The sequence below is a fragment of the Xyrauchen texanus genome, chromosome 8 (assembly GCF_025860055.1).
Source record: "Xyrauchen texanus isolate HMW12.3.18 chromosome 8, RBS_HiC_50CHRs, whole genome shotgun sequence".
Classification (NCBI taxonomy): Eukaryota; Metazoa; Chordata; class Actinopteri; order Cypriniformes; family Catostomidae; genus Xyrauchen; species Xyrauchen texanus.
Window position 1 is genome coordinate 9085811 of NC_068283.1, and position 22709 is coordinate 9108519.

General features: G+C 38.6%; 1 protein-coding gene across 1 annotated transcript; it reads left to right on the forward strand.

The window, feature by feature from the left end:
- Positions 1–2897: 2897 nt before the first annotated feature.
- Positions 2898–12832, forward strand: LOC127647664 (glucose-induced degradation protein 4 homolog). The gene is made up of 6 exons (XM_052132064.1): positions 2898–3241; positions 5375–5434; positions 5855–5962; positions 6111–6212; positions 6329–6459; positions 10539–12832. Exons 1-6 carry the CDS (start codon positions 3053–3055, stop codon positions 10600–10602), a joined length of 654 nt encoding a protein of 217 aa, XP_051988024.1. The 5' UTR covers positions 2898–3052; the 3' UTR covers positions 10603–12832.
- Positions 12833–22709: the final 9877 nt, after the last annotated feature.

Consider the following 22709-nt stretch of genomic DNA (forward strand, 5'->3'; position numbering starts at 1 on the left):
TCCAATTTTGGTGAGCTCTTGCAAATTGTAGCCTCTTTTTCCTATTTGTAGTGGAGATGAGTGGTACCGGTGGGGTCTTCTGCTGTTGTAGCCCATCCGCCTCAAGGTTGTGCATGTTGTGGCTTCACAAATGCTTTGCTGCATACCTTGGATGTAACTAGTGGTTATTTCAGGCAAAGTTGCTCTTCTATCAGCTTGAATCAGTTGGCCCATTCTCCTCTGACCTCTAGCATCAACAAGGCATTTTCAGCCCACAGGACTGCAGCATACTGGATGTTTTTTCCTTTTCACACCATTCTTTGTAAACCCTAGAAATGGTTGTGCGTGAAAATCCCAGTAACTGAGCAGATTGTGAAATACTCAGACCGGCCCGTCTGGCACCAACAACCATGCCACGCTCAAAATTGCTTAAATCACCTTTCTTTCCCATTCTGACATTCAGTTTGGAGTTCAGGAGATTGTCTTGACCAGGACCACACCCCTAAATGCATTGAAGCAACTGCCATGTGATTGGTTGATTAGATAATTGCATTAATGAGAAATTGAACAGGTGTTCCTAATAATCCTTTAGGTGAGTGTATATACTGTATATATACATATTAATTTGTATATAAATACATATTTACCATATACATATTTTGGTAACACTTTAAAATAAGGTTGTATTTGTTAAAAAAAGGAAACTACATTACTTAACATGAATTAACAATAAACAAGCACTTTTACAGCACTTGCTTATTACAATATAATAATATATTATCATTATTTGGATTATTATAACTAATGTTGTATGTGTTACATTAGTTAATGCATTCTGAACTAACATGAAATAACAATGAACAATTATATTTTCATAAATTTACATCGTTCCACTTTATATAATATGTTTTTTTACAACTATGTACTAACATTAAAATACATTCAATACATCAGAGTCACGAGTTTGAATCCAGGGTGTGCTGAGTGACTCCAGACAGGTCTTCTAAGCAACCAAATTGGCCCAGTTGCTAGGGAGGATAGAGTCACATGGGGTAACATCCTCATGGTTGCTATAATGTTTTAATGTTGCTGTCAGTGGGGCGTGTGGTGAGATGTGTGTGGATGCTGTGAATAATAGCATGAGCCTCCACACTCACTAGGTCGCTCAACAAGCCACGTGATAAGATGTGCGGATTGATGGTCTCAGAAGCGGAGGCAACTGAGATTCGTCCACCGCCACCCGGATTGAGGCGAGTCACTACACCACCATGAGAACTTAGAGCACATTGGGAATTGGGCATTCCAAAATGGGGAGAAAAAGGGGAGGAAAATAATACATCCAATACCATGTATTTTTTGTGTAACCACATGTTGTTCTGCAAAGTTTTCACAAGATTCACATTTGCTGCTACTGAGGTTGAGGTATGGGATATTTAGAAGCAGGGTTAGGGGTAATTTTAACAGTGTACTTACAGATGTAATTAAATGCAGGTACTTTAAATGTAAGTGCAATGCTACTACAACACATTTGTAAATACATTAAATACATAGTAGTTAAATAAACCTAATATAAAGTGGGTCCATTTACATTAACCAAGATTAGTAATTGCTGTAAAACTTTGTTCAAATATTGTTCATTTTTAGGTCATGATACCTAATGCATTATGTAATGTTAACAAATAGAACCTTCCGGTAAAGTGTTACTACTTTTTAGTGAAATGGTTGTTCCTGTGCTATACAGTAAACTACAGTAAAAATTAGTTTTTTGATTTTTACATGGTCACTTCTAATCTTGAATATTTGGTTACATGTCAGTTTTATTAGATTTGATACAAATATGTAGCCAAATATATGATCCTATATACAGTATATACAAATTTTAATATACTGTATTTTGTAGTAATAATACACATCCTTCAAGAAATTTTTACAAATGTGTTTTCTTTTTTTCTTTTAAGGACATCATCAAAGGCTTTGAGAGGAACATCCCGGACATGGTTGGAGGGTTCATTAAATATGTGCGAGGGATATATCCTGTCAGTCAAAAAATGAGGTAGAGGAGGAAATGCCAGATGATGTGGCAATGGTCAGGATAAAAGTGTGTCATTAAAAGCTTCAATGTGTTTACTATTCAGAAATGTTTTACAAAGGATGTTAAAACCATGGTAATGGTTTGGAGTCTAGAGACTTACTTGAGTGTCAGTATTGAATGCTCCTTTGACCTTATTCCATTTGCTGCCCTGTAGCCCTTTTTAGACAAGGACACAGTGACCAGTGCAGCCAGGGTTCAACAGGGAGGATGAGCTGCTAGCACGAATCAACACCTGGATGCTGAAATTGGTATATAATGTAATATAATATAATATAATATTTCTGTTTGTGTAAATAGATACATGATGATGAAAATGCTGCCATCTACAGAGAAGATAGTGGTGTTGCAGAAATGTCCAATTTTGGGCAGTAAGAGAGAGAGAGAGTGTGACACACATAAAAGGACATTTCAAATGGAAAGTTGGCAGCTATAAATGTATGTGTAAATTAATATTAAAATGATATATCTAATATTATTATATAAATTACCACAGCGAAAGACAACCCTGTGGCCAAATTTCAAAAGTACAAACCGTAATACATAAACCAACATATTAAATTAGTACAAACAAAAGTGTTTTTAATTAATTTTTAAATGCTTCGTGATCATAATAAGATCGTTGAAAATCTTTAACTGATTAATTTATCATTTAGAAACGTTTAGCTGTCACACCTTTAACGTTGACGGCTCCTCCAAATAGAACTACAAATCCCAGCATGTCTGTCCTCAAGCGACCAATGAGCATTCAATATTTTGGTCTCCTGAAGTCCGCCATCCAATCAGAGAATAGGATGCTGGATCACATGACGCGGGGCTTGAGCGCCTACATTCTACGCCGAGGGACGTAACCGCGCGTCCTGCGGGAGAAACTGAAACTCACGCACCGCGCTGTCACTGTCGTGTTTTATGCTCTTCCAGTGAGCTTGATACGCGACGTGAGGCTGTTTGTGCTCGGGGATTGCCCCGCAGAAGCGATCAAACATGCCGGTCCGTATCGACAGCTGTCAGGGCTCGTCGCTGGCCTATTTGGCCTCGGCCTCTCTCGTTCCTCCCCCGCCGATTAATACCCATCAGCCCGGCGTCAACACCTCTCTGCTTTACAGCGGCTCGCAGTTTCGCGGCCACCAGAAGAGCAAAGGAAACTCGTATGATGTCGAGGTGGTTCTGCAGGTAAACTCTTTGGTCACTCGGGCTGTGTTGCAAAACCTAGTGAGCTGTCTATCTAGTATGGAGCTTTTATGGGCTTCAACGCGCATACGCGCTGCTCTTGTGATGCCCAAAACATTTTGTTGAGGCAGATGTCTTACTAGGTTTTGAGACTTACGGTACCTAATAATGTCTAGACTAGCAGTTCTCTAGTTTTAAGGCAATAAGACCGAACAGTGTTGACTAGGTCGGTAGATCTCTAGGTTTTAAAACTATGGCATCTGAAAATGTAGTCTAGGGAGGCAGCTCACTGGGTTTTGATGACCAAAACAGCTGTCTAAATAGGCGGCTTACTAGTTTTACAGGCTACGAAGCTCAAAACATTCTGTCTAGGTTGGTAGCTCACTAGTTTTGACAACCAGAAAGCCAAATCATTTTGTTTATGTTGATAGATCTCTAGGTTTTGAGAATATGGCATCTAAAAATGCAGTCTAGGTAGGCAGCTCTCTGGGTTTTGAAACTCTGATGCCCAAAACAGTTGTCTACTGAGGTATCTCAGTAGACCTTATGATGTTGTAATGATGCTTTGGTAGGTAGATCACTAGATTTTGGAACTAGGCACCTTACTAGCTATATAGGCTACGAAGTCCGTAAACATTTTGTCTAGGTTGGCAGTTCGCTAGATTTTGAGACTATGAAGCAGAAGAATGGTGTTTAGGTCGGTAGAGCACTAGGCTTTGAGACTGTAATGTCTAAAATGACAGTGTATGACTTATGCAGAACACAAATTAAGATTTTTAGAAGAATATTTCTAGTAGGTCCATACAATACAAGTAAACGATGACCAGAACTTTGAAGCTCAGAAAAGCAAATAAAGGCATAAAAGTAATCCATAAAGGCTTTCCCTATTAATTTTCAATGAGATAGAGTCAGCAGGCTGCCAAACGGAGGTGGCAGTCGAAGTGGCACCGCTTTCCAAGCTGGTTCACGAGAGTCCTGCCGCTTTGGCAGCATAAGAGTAATCCATATGACTCCCGTGGTTTAATCCATGTCTTCTGAAGTGATATGACAGGTGTGGATGAGGAAACCGGTGCACGACTGCTTGCGGTGTGATGCATACAAATGGGCCATGGACTGTATACTTTAATTTTCTCTTCCGCAGCAGGTGTCTGAAATATCAACTTTAGATAAACAGAAAATACAAACACTTACATGAAAACTACTACAAAATGTACAGACTCACCTCACAGACGCAGTAACTGAGCTGAAGCAGTGAGTAACATTATTGCACTTCTGCTGGCGATTTTCGTATCGCTTCTTGTGTGAATGGAAAATGGCTGTACAAACGAGAAGCGGGTAGATCGCAAGCAAAGCCTGCCGCCACTGCGTGCCATGTAAATCTGCCTTAAGACTCCAGTGGTTTAATCTTTTTTTAGTATACATACCCCTCCCTGCCAAGTAGGGGCGATATGCACGTAGCCTACAAATCACCAAAATGAAAGAAGAATGTGAAAAGTGAGTGTCGATTTATAGTAAAAAAGTACTTAAACGTTGATCCGTTTCTCACCCACACCTATCATATCACTTCTGAAGACATGGATTAAACCACTGGAGTCGTATGGATTACTTTTACACTGACATTATGTGCTTTGTGAAGCTTCAAAGTTCTGCTCACCATTTACTTGTATGGGCCCAAAGAGCTGAAATATTCTTCTAAAAATCCTTATTTGTGTTCAGCAGAAGAAAGAAAGTCAAACACATCTGGGATGGCATGAGGGTGAGTACATAATGAGAGGATTTAAATTTTTGGTTGAATATATTTGGGTGAACCTTTAACTAGTTTTTGAGACTATGACGTTTTTTTGTCTAGGTAGGCAGTGTCTTCACCGATAGTGTATGTCAGTGAATCTGAGCAATGACATTCTGTAGCGGTCTTTCCATAATCAATATAGATTAAGTACTAAATATGAATTAAACTATAGTGCATCATGAGGGTCGCATCTTTGTGCCCAGAATAATACCTTGGGTGGTTTTAACAGGTTTGTCATTGGATGTTTTTGCTTTGGCCCACATTTGCTGTTCTTTCCCAGTATTCTGGAGTTTAGCCAAATGCCTTTGAGTGATTTAATTAAAAAGCTGCTTGTTTTTGACCCTCAGCACGTGACTATGGAGGACTCATACCTGTGTGGATACCTGAAGATCAAAGGTCTCACAGAGGTGAGACAGTCAGTGACCTCACAGGCTTCTGGGCCAAATGACCTAATTTTAAATGATGTAATCAGCCTGTGTGACCTGTTTACAGTTTTTTCAATTAGAGGAACCTTCATTTTAACCAAACAGCCATTGCAGCGGATTACATGTAGATTCAAAATCTTTCATGTCAGAAGTAAAATACTTAAAAAATCTACAGTAGTTAATAATCAAGGCATGTTTTTCTTCAAATGAAGACAAGGAAGCATCAATATAACAATACATGGTAATAAGCAGCAATGTTTACCTACATATAGTTTTACGTAAACATTTTATAACATGACAAATTGCATGTGGAGACTTTCATGAATGTTTTTGCATGATTGATTAAGAGTTTTGAATCGATTCGTTTAATTTGACAGTTTGAAGTGATTCTGATATCCATAGGAATATCCCACTCTGACTACATTTTTTGCCGGGGAGATCATAAGCAAGAAACGTCCCTTCTTAACCAGGAAGTGGGATGCGGATGAGGATGTCGACCGTAAACACTGGGTAACAAATCTAGACTCATTTAATAACGAGTCATTAAATAAGTTTGTATAATGCTGTTGTATGAATCACGATTGTCACGACTAAAAAGTGGGTCTGTGTGGTTCACAGTTGTGACTGATTGGCTAAATAGATCTTTCTGTCATCTCAGGGGAAATTTCAGGCATTTTATCAGTATGCCAAAAGCTTTAACTCAGACGACTTTGACTATGAAGAACTAAAGAACAGTGACTATGTTTTCATGCGGTGGAAGGTACTGTCAACCAGTTCCACAACCTCTCAGGCCATATACAAATCTAGTTAAATACATCTAAATAATCAAATAAATGTGCTGTACAAATGTTGCAAAACTCTGTTTGTTTCTTTCAGGAGCAGTTTTTAGTTCCTGATCATACAATCAAAGACATCAGCGGTGCTTCTTTCGCTGGCTTCTACTACATCTGCTTTCAGAAGTCTACAGCCACCATTGAGGGCTACTACTACCACAGGAGCTCTGAATGGTACGTCTGTGCTCTCCAAGTGGCTACATAGACACCGATTAACTGCAATCTTAGGCCAAAAAGTGCACTTTTGTACTGAGGGCTTTTTTGGCCTAATATTTGGCTTGAGTTGGCATCCATAAATGTCTTGGGTATCAAGATATTTTTGTATTTGCTCTGAAATTACATAAAAGGGTGGTATTGTTTTAATCAGAGTAACCAGTATTTTGACCTCATATTTTTTTACTAGAACATTTTAAAACATGTACTACTTTGAGCTACTTTGAAATCTCAAGCTCGTATAACGTAAAGTAGTTAAACTACAGTTTAGCTACACTACAAAATGTTGTTACGTGCTAACAAAAAGAAGCTATCTACATTGAAGCTATTTAAATATTTTTTTTTTTATAATAGTATAACAATTGGATGTGATTGTAGAAAAAATTACCTGATAATTATATATTTAATTAGAGTGACATTACCTTGTATATACAAATGAACCATGGTTTTACTACAATAAACATACAGTAGTTTAATCATGAGATTTGTAGTGTAACCATTGGAACCATAAAATGAACCATGTTTACTACTGTCAGGTTACTACTATATTACTGTAGTAAACCCATGGTTACTTTATCAGGGTTCCCATGCGTCCTGGAAAACCTGCAGTTTTGCAATGCAGTTTTCCATTCATGGAAATACCTAAATGTCCTGGAAAATAATTATTTGTCCTGGAAAATATTTCAGTTTAATAAAATGGTTTGACAGTATTGCTAGCAAGGATTTTGTTACATGTACAAAAACATGGTAACGATCGGTACTGCGATTTGGCAAATACACAAATTAATATCGTTTTGCCACTGTCGGTGGCTGCGCTTTGTGTAACAAGGTCAACGGTTAAGGACGCTTACACTCTCATGATTGACTGCAGCAGCAGCCAATTGCATGCTTGGCAATCACGGTCCAACCAAGGCAGATCACTTGATTGGTTACAGCTACGGCCAATCGGGTGCTTGGCAGTCGCGGCCCAACAGAGGGAGATCGCTTGATTGGTTACAGCTACGGCCAATCGGGTGCTTGGCAGTCGCGGTCCAACAGAGGGAGATCGCTTGATTTGTTACAGCTACGGTCAATCGGGTGCTTGGCAGTCACGGTCCAACAGAGGGAGATCGCTTGATTGGTTACAGCTACGGCCAAACATGTGCTTGGCAGTCGCGGTCCAACAGAGGGAGATCGCTTGATTTGTTACAGCTACAGCCAATCGTGTGCTTGGCAGTCGCGGTCCAACAGAGGGAGATCGCTTGATTTGTTACAGCTACAGCCAATCGTGTGCTTGGCAGTCGCGGTCCAACAGAGGGAGATCGCTTGATTTGTTACAGCTACAGCCAATCGTGTGCTTGGCAGTCGCGGTCCAACAGAGGGAGATCGCTTGATTTGTTACAGCTACGGTCAATCGGGTGCTTGGCAGTCGCGGTCCAACAGAGGGAGATCGCTTGATTGGTTACAGCTACAGCCAATCATGTGCTTGGCAGTCGCGGTCCAACAGAGGGAGATCGCTTGATTTGTTACAGCTACAGCCAATCGTGTGCTTGGCAGTCGCGGTCCAACAGAGGGAGATCGCTTGATTTGTTACAGCTACAGCCAATCGTGTGCTTGGCAGTCGCGGTCCAACAGAGGGAGATCGCTTGATTTGTTACAGCTACGGCCAATCATGTGCTTGGCAGTCGCGGTCCAACAGAGGGAGATCGCTTGATTGGTTACAGCTACGGCCAATCATGTGCTTGGCAGTCGCGGTCCAACAGAGGGAGATCGCTTGATTTGTTACAGCTACAGTCAATCATGTGCTTGGCAGTCGTGGTCCAACAGAGGGAGATCATGATGTTAATTCAACCTCGTGATGTTAATTAATTTTCAATAATTCAACAATCAGTGTCAGCTTATACCGCGGTTACCACACGTAGTACATGGAAAAAACTGAATGTAGTCATATAAATGAGATTAGCATTAAAATGCAGAATGTCATGGAATATGAAACATTTGGACAAAAATGAATGTTTGAATGTACAATTAATCAAATTAAAATAAAAATCCTAGTGTAATAAATGAAAAAAATTATTTGATTCAACGGAATAAATGCGTAAAAGTGATGCACGCTTCAAAATGAATGTGTAGAGATGGCCGCTCATACATTGAAAACACCTCATCATGATCATCAAACCTGCTTTTGTTTGTGAAATGACAGAGATCACTCTGAAGTGCGCAGCACATACAGACTGTATTTATTTGAATCACAGCTTTACAGGGATTAATAATCACATTATTACGTTATCATAATAACACATGTTTGATTATTCCCTCAGCTCAGTTGCTAAGTTTGCGTGACAAATTTATCATTTTGTGATGGTACAGTGATGCTTGCTAAAACAATTATCTTACTACTGGAAAAGCTGCACTATTGTGAAAATTTCTTATGTCTCATTCGGAGCTTCATCTCTTTTTGCTTTTTTACAGTGGGAATAAAAATAGCGCTCTGTCCCTTTATGAGTGCGCATGCATGTTATCGGACAAGTGACCGTTCTAGCAACTGGCCCGAAGCTCTCTCACACTGGCCCCGGGCCATCGGGTAGTCCTTGTTGTCAAGCCCTGCTTCTAGTCCGAAGTGAATAATATACATAATTTATTCATAACTGATGTCGGACGGGTAACACGCACCAAAACACATATGCTTACACTTAAACAGATGAAAACTTCAGTCATAAAGACGGTAATAGCTTTAAAGTTCCCTATTCGGAGTGTTTAGACTGCTGTCAAACGCAACTCCTCACATGCGCATACAATTTAATTTCATCACATTCGTCGTAAAAACATTCAGTCAGTGAACCGGATAGTTGGTGCCCAGCTAACAGGGCTTCAAATATCAGAAATATTCACAGATAGACAGACGCTAATGTTAATGAGTAGAATACAACAGGCATATTGTTTAACTCACAGACTAAAAGTGTTTTGATTATGATTTTGACCAGGTGCGACTTAAATTTTGGTGTGACGATATTTCTGGAAAATACGGTACTTCTTAAAGGTGCACTCGGTAATTCTACTCCAATACACTTTTTTTTTTTTGTCAAATTCTGCACATATCTCCTCACAGTCTGCTAGCTGTCCGTTCTGTGGGTGGGCTGAAAAAAAACCTAGTATTTGTACACAGCCTTGGCTCTGTGATTGGGACAAAACAAAGTGGATCGGAGCGATCCACACAACACTACTCCAGCCAATCAGCAACAAGGGGTGGTTCTTGCATGTGCACAGGATGGGGGGTGGGGGCAGAGTGAGAGGGAAATTCATTAGAAGAGCGATGGATGATGTGAACTTTCTAAACTCCGTGGAGGACAAATGGCTGAGAATCAGACCAAGAGAAAAAGGCCAGACGAATATAAACTAAAAAAGAAGGGTTTAAGGTCGAGGGCTAGGAGCCGTGTCAACATCTGCGAGGCTTTTCAGTGTTTGAGAGACCTCCGAGAGGTAAAGGTCTTGAAGACGGATGCAGATGTTGCTCTTTTTCTTCTCGATAGGTGGGTAACAGAAATGTTGCTATGTTTCACAGAACCCATATATGCTGTTGTTGTGATGTTAGATTTAGTAGCAGGAGAGTTGTGAGTGTCTGGAGCTGGTGTGCATAAAACCATCTTGCGTGCATGAATTTGGGGGGGCAGAGCTTCCAAAGGAGCACTGAAGGGAGAGGTGTGTTTGTTTTGGCAGTTGAGTTCAAATATCAACATTGTTTCTCTGGAATCGCTTAGTGCACCTTTAAATGCAGCATTTTGAACTTCACTAAGCGTTCATAAATTGCATGAGTCATATGGACTACTTTAATGCTTCTTTAATGGCATTTTTGAGCTTGATCGTAACGACAGTCACTAACACACTGTACCGGATTTCGATCAGGCTCATCGGACTGATCCCCGATCCAATTAAAAACGTCAGTGTCCGAGTCGATACTGACCCAGGTATCGGATCAGTGCATTGCTAATATCAACCAGCCTTAGTTGGAATATAAGAACCCAGTTTAAATTTGTCCTCTTTTTGTCACATTTTTCACACAGGTACCAGTCTTTGAACCTTACCCATGTCCCTGAACACAGCGCGCCCATCTACGAGTTCCGGTGACACTTAAGTCCTACCGTAGAGGGTGAAACTACAGAGGAGAGACATGAGAGAAAGAGAGGAACTGTGATTATTACGCCAAGGACTCGGCTGTCCTCTTCCCTCAGTGAAAGAATAAAACGGAGGTAGAGATAAATGGACAACTGCAAGAATTATGGATGGCGAATTCTTTCAGGAGACTGTCTACAGAAGCGAGTCAGCGAGTGGAAATCTGAGACTTGTATCAGTATTAGCGTTTGATTTTACTTTTATGTTTTTCGAGTTTTTAAAGCTTCTGTCGCACGATCATCTTAGAAAACCATTTTTATTCTTCACCTTTTGGGATTAAAATCACATTTAATTTTTCTTTGACCTGGATGCAAGAGCTAATTCTTTTTTTGATTTGATTTTACTTAAAAGAAAAGAAAAAAAAGCTATTTTTTAATCATTCTGTATGAAAAGGCTATGATGAAATGAAAATGTAAAGACTGAACAGGACGGTGTATAAAGACACGAGGGACGTCTTTGTAAGATGTCTCCAAGATTCAGCACGCATTTGAGGACGATATCCTAGAAATGATGGAAATGGAGTGTTGCTATTGTCTGTGGCTAGTTTGGCCCTCAGACGTTGTTTTTGCATAAACAAAGGTGAATCATCTAAAGTCACATAGATAGCAGCTGGGTCCTTTATTCTATGTGTGCTATATTTTTATTATGAAATGAATGGAGTTGGGTGTTTTGGAAAGAGGTATATATAAATATATTATCCCATGGTTGTAAAGCTGCTTCAGATGAAACTTCTCTTTCCAATTTTGAAAAAGTTATCTGTCTGTAGTTTTACGCTCCTTGTTTTGCTATGCAACCTGAAAAATCTCAGCTTGTAAGAATCTCAAGTATGAGCTTCGGTTTGAGAATATTCACACCTCTCACTCGCTCACTTTAATATTCACTACTCAGAGACTATTGATTGTCACTCGGCATGTCAGAAAGCAAGGCAGCAGAAGCGCGCATTGCTTTCAGTTTTGGCGATGATGTCATAGTGGATAGGACGGGTGTTTTTTTTTGTGGGCTCAGGAAGATGTAACATTTTTAAAAGCAAACAGGCCAGATGTGGACAACAACGCTGTCATGTTACGGCCCATCAGCCACGATCTCGAACAGTCATTTGTGACTGGTGATTCATGTTAATACGGCAGCTGGTCAAGAGCTGCAATCCTCGCCTCTTAAAGTCTAACAATGCACAAAATAAAACATCTGTGGCTTTGAGGAACCACCCGTGAGATATTGAAAGATCATTATTTTGTTTGATGACTACAAGCTACATGATACAAAAAACCCAGGACCCAGAAGTCCATTTAAGCTTTAGTCAAACCCTTTGCCTTAAAAGCCAGAGATTTGTCTGTTATACCACTTTTATAAGCATTCAAGTCTTTTAAGCTCTGTACAGACAGGAAGACTTTGAATGGAAACGAATGGGAATGTTCAGGTTATGAAAGTGTTTAAGGCGTTTGAAAATGAAAGAATGCTGTACCTCATCCGCCAAAACCTCCTTTTGAAAAGTAGACTAGTGAATATTTAATAACAGGATAATTCAGCAACATCTCTGCATTGTTGTTTTTTGGCTAAATCCTGTTGAGATGTCGTAATGACATTGTGGATTCAAGGTGAGGGTGAAAAAAAGAATTCCTTTTCTATTTTGGTCATCACGGGCCCAAATCTGACACGTAGTGCAGAAAGAACCACAAGATGCATTAGATGGGACCTTTTGTGAGACCTAATTCCCATGCAAAATGCATAAAGCATCCTAACAATTGGCGTTATGCAAATTTAGTAAATTGTACTTAATTTTTTCCTGTTTGATTTCTCTTGTTTTCTTAAGCAAAAGTAAAGATGCGAGAATATTTGTGCTGGATTGCACCTAATAATTTGCTTCCCTCAAGGTCAAAATTGATGCTCATTTTAAAAGACTTGTTGCTTACTACACAAACACTGTTACAGTACAACAAGAGGGGGTGTACATAATAAAGCTATGTTTGTGGTGTACATGAATGATTCAGTTCTCTAAAATTATGAGAGGTCTATTTATTGGCACAAAAGCATAATAAAGACTACTGAAGGATTCTGAATGACCTGAGTGGAGTTTCACGGGGGATTCTGCTGTTCTGGGCACATGACTTGTGCACTTTTGCATGGATTGAATTTATTCAAATTGACTTGACTGAAGTGAAATGGAAGAATGATTCATTTGCATTACTATAAAATGGTTCTTCAAAATATGGCTTTATATTTAAAATTGCATTAGCATATTGATATGTATGCATGTTTGGATATTTGAGCACCTTTACAAGCAGCTTTCTCAACCACTAGATGGCATATTGTCTCTAATTCATGGGCTATGTAATGAATGGAATGCTGGAGTACTGCATATGCTAAATACTACCGTTAATACTATGGTTAAAAAAATAGTAGGTAAAAGAGAATGCATTTTGCAATGGTAAACATGCAGTATATTCAGAATGGAAAACGGTAGCACCTACTACAGTGCGTCCGGAAAGTATTCACAGCACTTTTTCCACATTTTGTTATGTTACAGCCTTATTCAAAAATGGACTAAATTCATGATTTTCCTCAAAATTCTACAAACAATACCCCATAATGACAACGTGAAAGAAGTTTGTTTGAAATCTTTGCAAATTTATTAAAAAGAAATGAAAAAAATCACATGTACATAAGTATTCACAGCCTTTGCCATGATACTCAATATTGAGCTCAGGTGCATCCTGTTTCCACTGATCATCCTTGAGATGTTTCTACAACTTGATTGGAGTCCACCTGTGGTAAATTCAGTTGATTGGACATGATTTGGAAAGGCACACACCTGTCTATATAAGGTCCCACAGTTAACAGTGCATGTCAGAGCACAAACCGAGCCATGAAGTCCATGGAATTGTCTGTAGACCTCCGAGACAGGATTGTATCAAGGCACAGATCTGAGGAAGGGTACAGAAAATGTCTGTAGCATTGAATATCCCAATGAGCACAGTGGCCTCCATCATCTGTAAATGGAAAAGTTTGGAAGCACCAGGACTCTTCCTAGAGCTGTCCACACGGCCAAACTGAGCAATTGAGGGAGAAGGGCCTAAGTAAGGGAGGTGACCAAGAACCCGATGGTCACTCTGACAGAGCTCCAGCATTTCTCTGTGGAGAGAGGAGAACCTTCCAGAAGAACAAACATTTCTGCAGCACTCCACCAATCAGGCCTGTATGGTAGAGTGGCCAGACGGAATCCACTCCTCAGTAAAAGGCACGTGACAGCCCACCTGGAATTTGCCAAAAGGTACCTGAAGTACTCTGACCATGAGAAACTAAATTCTCTGGTCCGATGAAACAAAGATTGATCTCTTTGGCCTGAATGGCAAGCGTCATGTATTGAGGAAACCAGGCACCGCTCATCACCTGGCCAATACCATCCCTACAGTGAAGCATGTTGGTGGCAGCATCATTCTGTGGGGATGTTTTTCAGCGGCAAGAACTGGGAGACTAGTCCGGATCAAGGGAAAGATGAATGCAGCAATGTACAGAGACATCCTTGATGAAAACCTGTCCAGAGCGCTCTGGACCTCAGACTGGGGTGAAGGTTCATCTTCCAACAGGACAACGACCCTAAGCACATAGCCAAGATAACAAAGGAGTGGCTACGGGACAACTCTGTGAATGTCCTTGAGTGGCCCAGCCAGAGCCCAGACTTGAACCCTATTGAACATCTCTGGAGAGATCAATAAAGAAAAAGAAAAAGGATTCCAAAAAAAGAAAAAGGATTCCAAATATTAATGTCCCTCTCCACTGCTTTTCCCCATCAACCCACCAGGAAGGCCAAATAAGTGCCCTATTAATGCCATAAGCACACAAACTGCCCAGCCGTCTATGTGACAACTCCTCAAATGCCACCACTCTGCCCAACTCAGTGCACCACTCATGAAATGAGGGCCCATTTGGTGGTACACAGCAACTTCCATCCCTTAAGTATCACCTGCCTGCCGAACATCATGCAGGTAAGGTAAGTAACCAGTATTTGATATGATTATTTAATATATTTATACCCGCCCCATCACCCAAATTGCAAAGTCTGGTGCAGAATAAAATCTGAGTGCCCAAGACCTCACAGATAAAACTCTGAACCTCTGACCAAAACTCTTGAATCTTAGTACAGGACCAAAAAACATGGGCTATGGCCACACTAAATGCATGTGCGCGATAACGGGATGTGTCTTCTCCGGGGAGCTTGGTAGAAAGACTGCGATGGCAAGATAGAGGCAAGGACCTCCTGTTCAATAAAGATCCAGGGAGGGGCTCTCTCAGGTGGAAGCAAAAGCATAATAGTAAAACAAAATCTTGGAGAAACCTAACCTAATTTTTTTGCTCAGTCATTAGTTTAGGGATTTCTAATGGTTTCACAAAGTTTCTAATATCTTCATCAGTAGACAAAGATGTGGAACTATGAAAATCAAGATAGAATTTTTTAAAAGCATTATTAATATCAATGGCTGAGGTAAATATTTCACCACCACTAGAGGGAATGGTAGAAAAAGACTCTCTCTGTTTTATATATCTAGCCAAAAGCTTCCCTGCTTTGTCCCCTGACTCAAAATATGACGGGGGACAATGTCTTGCCCTGAAAAGCTAAAACTCCACCTTCTGCGACAAAATAGTATTATATCTGTATTTCGAGGTCATCAGACAATCTTCTGCACTTCAGCTCTGCCTCTGCACTTTTAAAATTACCTTCCAACTCCACAAGTTCTCGTGCTTTGGATTTTTTGATGAATGAGGCATACTGTATGATCCAACCCTTAAGAACTGCCTTCAGTGCCTCCCAAGCCACGCACACAGAGGATACTGAGGACCTGTTTGTCTCCATATAAACATTGATTTCAGTCTTTAACATTTGTTGGAGTTCAGGATTTTGCAAAAGAGATACATTAAAGCATCAACTATATGATTTATCTTTCTCCGTATGTGGCAACACCTTTAAACTCACAAGGGGATGATCTGAGATAGATATTTCCAATTGAGCGAACAACAACAGATGACATGAGGGACTTAGATATAAAAAAAAAAAAATCTATTCTAGAATAAATCTTATGGACTAATGAAAAGAATATATAGTCCCTACCAGATGGGTTCAAAAGTCTCCAAATATGTGTAAGACCAAGATTTTTACACATCCTTTGGAGCTTCAATGTTGCTCTAGGAGTCTTACACACTTTTGCTTCACTATGATCAAGGACTGAGTTCATCATAAGATTAAAGTCTCCTCCCACTATTATATCATGAGGGGTGCCAGCGGCTTGCAACATCTCTTCAAAATCTATAAAAAAAGCCCCCCCATCAGTGTTAGGTGCATACATATTAGTCAAAATCAACCTTTGCCCCTGAATTTCTCAAACAACAATGACTCTTCCTAATTTATCTTTAATCTGTTTGAGACATTTGAATTGTAGATGTTTATTTATCAATGTAATGACTCCCCTGCTCTTACTTGAGCCAGCACTAAAGAAAACATGACCACCCCACATCTTACCAAATTTTTCATCTTCCTGCATGGAAAGATGCTTTTCTTAAAGAAACACTATATCATATTTCTTACGTTTAAGAAAGAAATAACCTTCCTTCTTTTTATGGGGTGCCCCAACCCATTCACATTCCACGTGGAGAGAGACAATCTGCTCTTATTAACATTTGGCATTTTGACATATTAGAAAAAATTGATTGTGTCAAAAACAAAATTAAAAAGACCACATTCCAACATTAGTGCAACAATCAAACCCCAAACTTCCCCCCACATTATTGAGCTTTAAAGTTGTTTAAATCGTTATTTTTGCAGGATTACAAAGCCTCGTTTAAATATAACTTCACTCAGAAAAGGATAGTGAGTGATTTTGTTACACTAAAACTATGTTTTTACATCTTGTGGCTATACCTTTGAAACAGTATTTTAACTTTTACGAATTGGTCGCCTCACTGTATCCCAGATTTTTTGCTTTTTTTAGGACCCCACTGTAAACGCACATATATGTGAATTATGCATGTGTAGTGCAATATTCAGATTGTAATTCAACCTGTTCTTCATTACAGATTATCTACCAATCGCCATCACAGTGACTATTGTTGGATGCTGTTCAGATTCCTTAACTAATAATCACATTTCAGATGTTAACACTCCTGGATAACATCCATTCATCACCTTTAATTGCTGATGACTTGTGAAACATATGTGCAACTTTCCACACAGGTCGAAAGTTGGGAGAAAAAAACAAATTTACACAGGAACCACACATAAATAGTTCACAGTGGCACGTTGGCCTGGTCTTCAAATAAAAAAATACAAATAAATGTTTGATGTCCATATCTCTGGGAAACTCGGTCCGGTTGTCACTGCCTGTGGTTGCACCTTCTGACCAGCAGTTTTCGTGTAGTCTTCACCTGAGCTAACCACATTCATCTGCTTCAGATTGGCTGATATTAGTAGGTTTTGAACTGTTCTGGTAATGAGCATAAATTCTGCCATATCTCTCAGTGGTTTAGAACCCTCTTTCAAAGTCAGAGAGATGCCTGTAAAACATAGAGTGAACTAGAGTTTTACATTTTCAGAAAATGTGAGAGGTGTTGCCCATGCAAAACTCGTCGCAACAACCTCTATAATGTCAGTGGTCTCCAGGGCATTGCTATGCAGTTGCTAGCGTGTACTGGATGGTTGCTAGGTCATTGATAGGGTGTTCTGGATGATTGCTAGGTCATTAATGGGGTGTTCTGGGTGGTTACTAGGTCATTGATAGGGTGTTCTGGATGGTTATTAGGTCATTGATGGGGTGTTCTGGGTGGTTGCACATTGCTTACTGGCTCAAGTCAAAAGAACCCAACTCTGCTTCTGATGTTCTGGCCCCTAGATATGACTCAGGTGGCTCCTCTTTCAGTGGAAGTCCATGGGATTGTTTCCCCTTTAGTAGCAATAGTAATAGTGATGCTTACCCTGGCAAGAACCACAAATGATTAACAGAATTATACTGAACAAAATGAGTATAGAAAATATGAGAAATATGATCATATTAGCCTCATTTTATCATTGTTACATTGGCTACCTGTTAAAATTCTGTTAACTACATACAAAGATTTACTAGCAGTACTTTAAGTAGCAGTACTTAAGTGACCTTCTGCCACGCTGTATTCCATCACATTCATAATGATCACAAAATTCTGGCCTGTTAATAGTTAATAGAATATCAAAATCCACAAAAGGAGGAAGATCCTTTTCATATTTGGCTCCTAAACTATGGAATAGTCTCCCTAACACTCACTCAGTCTAAGTCTAGACTAAAGACTCATCTATTTAGCCAGGCATACACCTATTTTATCCTCCAACTCACAATTAGGCTGCTTTAGTTTAGTCTGCCGGAACCAGAAACATTGATCATGATTTATATCTCTGGAATAAATTGAATGGCATCTATGCTTATATTATTTAATTTGTTTCCCTGTCTCAACCTCGGGACTTCTATCCTGAGGTCACCAGAACCAGCTGGATCCAGCACCATGCATGCTTCGTGTTGGACTCCACTGCTACGTGTCGTTGAATGATGATGACTAAATGCAGCCGGTGCCAGCCAAACATCACTTCAGTCGATTACGATGGGCTTCAGAGGATTAACTGAGGCCAACTCCAACCATAAGACATGGGATACTTCATATGCCATTGTCTGAACCTTTGATTTAGGATGGACCACACCGAACCTCACCGAAATTACCAGCCAGGTTGAACTGTGTTTCACATCCCTGATCTCAGCCTGCATCACCTCGGTCTATTGATGGACTACGATCTTGAAATAGAATGCATAGACTAACAATTGCCAACAAAAGCCTTCATCAGCCAATTAACAATTAAGGACAATTGCATCTATGTGAACTTCTGCAGTTAATCCAGGATGGACTTCAAAGACGTTGGTCATTAATCTTACAGTTCTTACAAAATCGATGTTTAAACACTGGCCCTTAACACTTAGTTTAATAAAGTAGAAACCATGACTTTAACTATACATAAGTAATATTCATGATGTTAGCCAGAGCCATATAGAGAGAGAGTTGCGACAACGGAAGTTCTGAATGCTTGATCGTCACGTGATTCACGTAGACTTCAGATAGTTCCAGGAAGTGCTTTGGCGGGCATTTCAAACTGTTAGAGTAGAGTGACAGAACTGCGATTTCTGGTAATTAGTAGTCAATAAATCCATTTATTTTATATATTTATGTAACACACCGGCATATGTATGTAGCATGAGTATGTTGTTACAGCGATGTTGTTGAGGATTAGTGTTCGCTTACCGTTATTTGCCTCAACTTATTTCAGGCTAGGGTTTCTGTTGCCTTTTTATGTTACCTCATGTTCATTGTTTTCACTAATCTCATGGTAACTAATGTCATATTTATGACTTTTCAGATACAGGCTGGTGACAGGTGATTTCCAGCTCGCACCGCACAATGGGTCAGTTAACTATTAACTATTAGCAGCAGTTACGTAAATGTAAAATTTTGTGAAATGAAGCTTATTGTTTACAATTCTTACAATTCTGTATATAGTAATATAATTATTTATGTATTATAAATATTATATATCTAATGTATAATTCTTACAATACTTATTCATATACACAATATATTCAGCTTTAAAACAACTTAAGCATACTCGTATATAAACTGCCGTTCAAAAGTAATGAGGCTGAAAATTCAGCTTGGCATCACAAGAGTAAATGACATTTTAAAATACATTAAAATAGAAAACAGTTATTTTAAATTGTAATAATCCATCCATCCATCCATCCATCATCAACCGCTTATCCTGTGTACAGGGTCGCGGGGGGCTGGAGCCTATCCCAGCTAACATTAGGCGAAAGGCGGGGGACACCCTGGACAGGTCGCCAGTCCATCGCAGGGCAATTGTAATAATATATTACGATATAAATTTTTATTTGTATTTTTATTCAAATAAATGCAATAACTATTTACAGCAATTCATGAATACATTTCTAATAAATGAAATAGCATGCCAAGCATTTTGTATGTGTCCTTTCTTTCATGTTGTCGTTGCATAGTCTTCACCATGGTTTGCTGTGCTGCATGGGGATGCTCCAATCACACAGAGAAAGGTGTGCGAATGTATGGCTTCCCCACTGACATGGAGAGGAGAAAAAACGTTATATTGAACTAATATGCAACTTACCTCACCCTGCAAAACATATACAGTATGTTTAGACACCGTTTCTCTAATTCCAAAAACGATGGATGAAACTGAATCAAGAGAACAGATTTTACAATTAATAGGGTGTTCGTTACTAACTTTATACAGATCCAATCCCTGCCTAATCTGTTAGTTATCCGATAACATCCCTTATCTCCTAATTTAATGAGTAATACTCAACTATAAGATTTTAATTTACAAGTTATTTTTATTTAGATGTACTGATAATATACAGAATAAGATAATATTATTCTTTAAACGTCTCACCTTTTAAAAGTGCGTCGCAAACTGTTTGTTCTGCTTCATCTCTCTGTGCGGCATGTGTTTGCTGCTACTTCCGGGAACTATTGAGAGGCTCCACGAGCCGCCATTGCTGTAAAAAAAACATTCCATTGGAGTCAATGGAGTTGTCGCAACTCTCTCTCTATATGGCTCTGATGTTAGCCAGAGGGGAACTGGTCCCCACAGTGAGCCTGGTTTCTCCCAAGGTTATTTTTCTCCATTAATCTACATCTTATGGAATTTTGTGTTCCTTGCCACAGTCACTTTCAGCTTGCTCACTGGGGTTATTAATACAATTATTATTTAATTACTTATTTTTAAACACGATAAACAATCATATTTTATCTAATTACACAATGATGATTCATCGACATTATTGACATTACAGTTTTATCATCTGTTAATGCCTGATCTTCTTTAAAGCTGCTTTGAAACGATGTGTGTTGTGAAAGGCGCTATACAAAATTTACTTGACTATAGAGAAATTGTACTTTACTGTTCTCTGAAACAGGTGTAATATCTGCATCTAATTGTTCAAAGATGTACTTTTCTGTGAGTCAGTCAATGCCATTTTAAGGCAGTCATCACTTTTACACAAGCATATTAAGATGCGGGTTGGGCACACATCTGAGTGGAAGCCTTGCCTACTTTTATTTCCTTAATGCTTCTTATAACCTGACAGGAAACCATTTTCTTTAAAAAAAAAAGAAAAATACTTCCTTGAAGATCTAGACTCATAGTTATACTGACGTGCACATTGGCAGAACCACTGATTTGTAAACATGTTTGTATTTTGTTATCCATGCATCACTGATAGTGTAGTGGACTTATGTAAAGAATCATTAGCAATGTGATTATTGTGACTTTAAATTCATTGTTAACCCAAAAGTGACAATTATATAATAATTAACTCACCCTCCTATTGTTCCAAACCCTTAGGACCTTTTTTCTTCCATGGAACACAAAAGGAGATGTTAGGCAAAATGTTAGCCTCAGTCACCATTCACTTTCATTGCATCTTTTATATATATATATATATATATATATATTTACATACAATGAAAGTGAATGGTGACCGAATGACTCTGTCATTCAAATAAAGCTAATTTTGTTTCATACAGAGTTGGTACATCATGGTATTAGATGGTTATGCCTTGGTCTTTTGATATGGGCTTCTGAATTATTAACTTCATTAAATTTAGTTAACTTTTAACACTATATTTACATGGTATTCCAAGGAAATTCAAAACACGATACTACCACATTAAAGAAACAGCATTAAAAACATGTTATTACTGATACATAAAAAACAAACACACACACACACACACACACACACACACACACACACACACACACACACACACACATGTTGTGTTTCCATGTTTTATGGGGACTTTCCATAGACATAATGGTTTTTATACTGTACAAACTTTATATTCTATCCCCTAAACCTAACCCTACCCCTAAACCTAACCCTCACAGAAAACTTTCTGCATTTTTACATTTTCAAAAAACATAATTTAGTATGATTTATAAGCTGTTTTCCTCATGGGGACCGACAAAATGTCCCCACAAGGTCAAAAATTTCGGGTTTTACTATCCTTATGGGGACATTTGGTCCCCACAAAGTGATAAATACACGCTCACACATACACACACACACACACACACACACACACACACACAAACTGAATGACTTTTACCATGGGATAAGTTAATAAAAAAATATATGGTACTGCCAAAAAAAAACTTTTTACCATGGCATTTCCATGGTATTCCAATTTAATAAAAGAAATGTCATGGTACTACAGTGTAAAAAAAAAAAACTATTACCATAGTGCATGTAAAGAAACATGTTATTAGCATGATGCAACAAACATACAAACATCAAACTATGGTACAGCATTATTAACTTTTTATTGACTCTTACAATGGTATTTACCTGATATTCCAGGGTAATTGTAACATGGTAAGCTACTGTGGTATAGAATTATTAACCTTTCATTGATTTTAACCATATTTAAATTGTATTCCAAGTAAAAAAAAAAATAATAATAAGAATCAGACACATATTACCATAGTTTTAAAAAGAAATACATGTAAAAAAAAATTAAAAAAAATTTAATAACAAACTAGGTTTTGCTATTTCTTTGTTAGTGTTATGGTATGATCTGTTTTATATCTTTTTATAGGCATTATAGCTGTATTGTAAAAATGTCTGTTCATGTAATTTATGAAAGTTAGTACAAATTGTTACTCTAATGTTATTTATTTAGAAGTAAAATTATCAGCTTCAAAAATCCTTTGTTCTCTGTTTTTAAAACTCAAATTTAATTGTTTTATTTGACCCAACATTCGATTTTTACTATCTTTAATAAATGCAGTTAAAAGGCAATGTCCTGCCCGGACATTCTAGAAACACTAGAATAAGGTTCCTTCCATTCATTAATATTTGTTAACACATTAGGTAGGCCTATCTTGAACTAAAAATGAACAATATCTTTTTTACAGCATTTATTATCTTTGTCAAAAATCTAAAAATGCCTTTGTTCATTGT

What these genes read in the sequence shown, in the direction of transcription:
- LOC127647664 (XM_052132064.1), top strand. Translation starts at nt 3,053, where the DNA reads ATGCCGGTCCGTATCGACAGCTGTCAGGGCTCGTCGCTGGCCTATTTG. An exon ending in ATGTCGAGGTGGTTCTGCAG is followed by an intron (nt 3,242 to 5,374) that starts GTAAACTCTTTG and finishes TTTGACCCTCAG; the next exon opens with CACGTGACTATGGAGGACTC. An exon ending in ATGTTTTCATGCGGTGGAAG is followed by an intron (nt 6,213 to 6,328) that starts GTACTGTCAACC and finishes TGTTTCTTTCAG; the next exon opens with GAGCAGTTTTTAGTTCCTGA.